General features: G+C 46.1%; 1 protein-coding gene across 1 annotated transcript; it reads right to left on the reverse strand.

Moving 5' to 3' along the window:
* Positions 1 to 3,733: 3,733 nt before the first annotated feature.
* On the reverse strand, positions 3,734 to 4,614 carry POU3F2 (POU class 3 homeobox 2). The gene has a single exon (XM_019520239.1). It carries the CDS (start codon positions 4,543 to 4,545, stop codon positions 3,760 to 3,762), a length of 786 nt encoding a protein of 261 aa, XP_019375784.1. The 5' UTR covers positions 4,546 to 4,614; the 3' UTR covers positions 3,734 to 3,759.
* Between the last annotated feature and the right edge of the window lie 6 nt (positions 4,615 to 4,620).

The raw sequence follows: 4,620 nt of genomic DNA on the forward strand, positions 1-4,620 counted from the left end.
GAGATGCTGGGCTGGGCTCTTGCCTTCGGAAGTGTGCGGTTTGTTAGAAACACAGCCTGCCAGGGTGCGGGCGCGGGGCTGAGTGTGCATCTGTGTGTGTGTGTGTGTGTGTGTGTGTGTGCGCGCGCGCGTGCGTTTGAAGCTACTACGAATTTGCTGGCTCCTTTATGCAATACCCGTCCTTTATAACCACTGAAACCAACTAAAAATCCACCCTCAAAATCCATTCCAGCTTGCACAGGACAGCCTCGCGAGCTCTCGGCGTGTGTCTACCACCATTAGACAGCCTTTTGCTTCCACTCTTATTTTTAACAAGCATTCCCTATAATTAAGCTCCGCCTTATTTCAAAGAGTCAGATCTGAAATGAACAAAAAAGGGCTGACTAGAGAGAGAAGTCAATTTTCCGTCCACGCTGTCAACGGACATAGAGAGGACTCACTTCAAGAACAGATTTCTGCATATAAGCATCCAAGGAAGGACACAGGATTCAACGCTTTGTAAAAATAATAATAATAAAAAAACCACCGTCCTGATGCGGTTAAATGTTTGAAAAGACAAAATGGAAACGGCACCTGGGGTTGCACTAAAAGACTTTGGAAGTTACAGGCTCGAACCCGTCGGTAGAGGCATGAAAATTTATTCCAAAACTCCATGAAATATAAAGGAAGGGATGGCGGTGTTTTACACAGAGCTCCACTCAGGAGAAGTACTAGGGTGGGGTTTCCCCTCCAAATTGTAAGAACTATGCAAATCAGTGCTAGCTTTCCAAATAAAATAAAGGTTTTTCAATAATTAGAACAAACTATGAAGGTATTGTGCATTTCTGTTTTATGTAGATAATAAAATATTACTTTAACATAAATATATAAGGATCTCTGCGTTTTTATTTTTCCCCACAAGCACATCCAAATGTACCAAAACAAAGTATTTTTAAAGAGATTGAACCAAAAAAAAAATTACATCCCATATAGATTTTGTTCACCTACTCATTTAAAGCTACAGAAAAAACAGTTTCCAGAACCTGTTTGCTTTAAAAGAAATAAATATACATTGAGGCAGGCCACTTAAAAATGATATGAAAATATTTCCCTGGGTAGCATTTAAAAAAAAAAGAAAAAATAGACAAAGAAAACAGTTAAACTATTTCTGCATTTCAAAGGACAAATATTAAACATATATACATAGTGGTAAGGTTTGCGTGGTAACTTTTTTTTTAAGTAAACCTATTTAGAGCTAGAGGATCTTCTCAGGCATCCTCTGAACCCCGTTTTCTGACCTTACACACATATTAATAAGTGTCTGAAAGTTCATTTCCTCCCTTTACCACTGGATCTGCCCTGATCTGAATCGCTTTCCTAGGAACTGGTCCTCAACACATAAAATAGCAAGCAGCTCAATACATCCAAAAAAACAAAAACCCAAAACAAAAAACAAAACTCAGTGCCCATATCATTGTGACAATCGTTGGAAAAATAGAAAGTAAAAAAAAAGGCAAAGAATATGCGTTTTAGAAATCAGCGTTTGTCTTAACAAGGGAAGGGGTAAAAAGAAAAGGAAAGAAAAAGAGAATCAGCTGTCACAGGCGCTTTAGAAGACAGTAAGAAACACATTGTAAAGCCTTAAGGACTGGATGCACTGTTTATAGGATCGATCAGCGAGAGAATCTGTCCATGTTTTCCTCATAATGGTCGAAAATTCAACTAAGCAAACTTTTTGGATTATAAACGATGTCCCCCCCCACTACAGCGCCCTTTTGTGCTGACTAAAGAATTCATTTGCGAATGTGTAACTATCACACTTTAAAGTCCCTCGTGTGTGTGTGTGTGTGTGATGGTGTATACATTCACACACACACACAGACATGCACACATTGTTTCAACTTCTCTCTCCAATGTTGCCCTTTAGAGCTTTGTGTTTTGGGCAAGTTAACAGTTTCCTACCGAGATTGTGTTGAGAAATGCATTTTAAATCTCTCAAGAAAGGGGCCAAAAAAGAAAGCATTGAAAATCTCCCTTTTTCTCTGTTGTTTGGGTTTTTGTTTTCCTTCATTTCACTCCCCAGTGAGCGAGCCAAGGCTGGCTAAATTAAGCTGGTCTATTCGTGCAATGTATTATCCTGCAAACTGAGCAGAGGGCGCGAGGTGCTAAAAGTGAATAGAAAAATAAATATGGAAAGCAGCGGAAAATGAAATGCTGTACACTTAGGCAGGCAGAACCGTGTCCTGTGTGTTTATAGCTACATATAAACACACACAGGCACACAGAGTGCAGGTCCTCGGTTTCTAGCTTGATGATGGAGCAGCTCAATGAAACAAAGTTTAGAGGCTGACATCAGCCCAATGCTCCCGTGCGATGCAATGATGAACGCTGAAGGCACACACAGGACTCGGCGGATGGGGTTGCTACAGCTAACTGCTCCTCTACCCCCCTGGTCCTCGCCAAAGTGCCACTTTCTTTCTGTTGGAAAACTCCGGGGATGGTATTTTTACCTCCACACTTCCCCCCGTAGCTCTTTCACAATGGGCCTGGCTTGCTAAAATGAAGCACTCGGTCTCTATTGAGTTCTCTTTGCCTTCCCCAAGCCTAAGAAACACTGCCTGAAAATGAAGTTTACTTTGTGGGCTGGCATTATTCTCCCTTCTCCAAACTGGACTCTCGCCCTTCAAGCCGGGCATTAAGCATCTGCGAGAGTCACATCGCTTGAAAGTGGAAGTTGTTTGTCTTTGTACGTGTGTATACATACATATATATACATATATAGATATATTTCTATAAGAGAGAGGATACATACGCGGTGGCGTGTCCCTACTTGCCCCATATAGATATATCTATATATCTATATCTATCTATATATATGCAGATATATATACACATACATATATGTATATATAATGTATACTACATATACATATATCTGCTATGGTAAAAGGAGAAAATAAACATTACACATATTGAAGAAGACTGGTTTATAACAGAAATTCATATATACACATAAAGAAAGCAAGGGCTGTAACACAGTAATATAATTGTCGACTGGTCAAGGGTTGGCTAACGCTCACCGTGGAAAATGCAAGTCATTTTCAAAAACAAGGCGGGGGGGGAAAGAAAAGAACAGAAATGAATTTGTTTCTGTAAACTTCCATTTTCTTGCAGTGCAAATGTATCCGGTTAAATACTGTCTACCTCCAAAGGGGTTTCTTTTTATTATGACTAGCGTTATTTTACTCCTAAGAGGGATGCACAGGAAATAAACACAGTAGCCATGTGCCAAATACTGAGCATCGCTCCCAAATTAAAGCTGCCTTTGTGCTTAGCAGGGCTTGGGGCCGATTCCTGGCGCTTTCTGGCAGATCTTTTCTTTTTGTTTTTGTTTTTAAATATATCTATCTCCTCTCTCTCTCTCTCTCTCTCTCTCTCTCTCTCTCTCGCTTGCAATTAATTCAGCTTTTGCAAAACACTTCTCAGTGCCTGGCGGGCTGTGTGTAGCTAGCTGCCTGCCTGGTGGCTGTGCGCGCGATACTCACTCCCACTCCATTGCATGGGCACTCGCCTGTAAAGGTCAAAACACATCATTACACCTGCTACCGCTCAGAGGATATATAGTCCAGCGCAGCTGCTCAGCGGTGTGTGTGTGTGTGTGTGTGTGTTTGCGTGTGTTTAAGAGAGGGGGAAATAAAATAAAATTAAAAACGAGAAGAATCAAAAGTTGGAGGAGGAGGAGGAGGGGGCAGCCCCCCGGGCCCTCCCCCCGCTGCGAGTTCACTGCACGGGGGTCTGCACCCCATGGTGCGGTGGCGTGTCCCTACTTGCCCCATAGACATCCTCGGCTCCCGGCAGAGTCCCTCCCGGGGGAGTCATGCGTTTCTCTTTCTGTCTCCTGTTACAAAACCACACTCTCACCACCTCCTTCTCCAGCTGTAGGCTGTCCGCCAGCGAGGTGATCTCCTGGGCGGAGGGCTTGGGGCACTTGAGGAAGTGGCTCTCCAGGGCGCCCTTGACGCTCACCTCGATGGAGGTGCGCTTTTTCCGCTTGCGGCCCTGCGCCGCGATCTTGTCTATGCTGGTGGGGCTGCCCGAGGACGAGTCCGCCTCCTCCAGCCACTTGTTCAACAAAGGCTTCAGCTTGCACATGTTCTTGAAGCTGAGCTGCAGGGCCTCGAACCTGCAGATGGTGGTCTGCGAAAAGACGTTCCCGTACAGCGTGCCCAGCGCCAAGCCCACGTCCGCTTGGGTAAATCCCAGTTTGATCCGGCGCTGCTTGAACTGCTTGGCGAACTGCTCCAGGTCGTCCGAGGTCGGCGTGTCCTCGTCCGAGTGCGGGTCGTGGCTGTTGACGCCGCCGTGGTGCTGCTGCTGGTGGTGCGGGTGGTGCTGGTGGTGGTGGTGGTGGTGGCCCGGGTGCTCGCCCAGCTCCGGCGTGTCCCCCCGCACCAGCCCCGGGTGCACCAGGCTCTGGCCGCCGGGCGGGGGGCTCAGCATGCCGTTCACCGTGAAGCCCCCCGGCTGCGAGTAGATGAGCGACTGCTGCTGCTGCCCGCCGCCCATGGACGGCAGGTGGGCGGCCGTGGTGGCGCCCCAGGCCCCCGGGTGCCCCTGGTGCGGGGGGCCCAGGTGCGGCGG

The sequence above is a fragment of the Gavialis gangeticus genome, unplaced genomic scaffold (assembly GCF_001723915.1).
Source record: "Gavialis gangeticus isolate Ggan-Ray unplaced genomic scaffold, GavGan_comp1, whole genome shotgun sequence".
Classification (NCBI taxonomy): domain Eukaryota; kingdom Metazoa; phylum Chordata; order Crocodylia; family Gavialidae; genus Gavialis; species Gavialis gangeticus.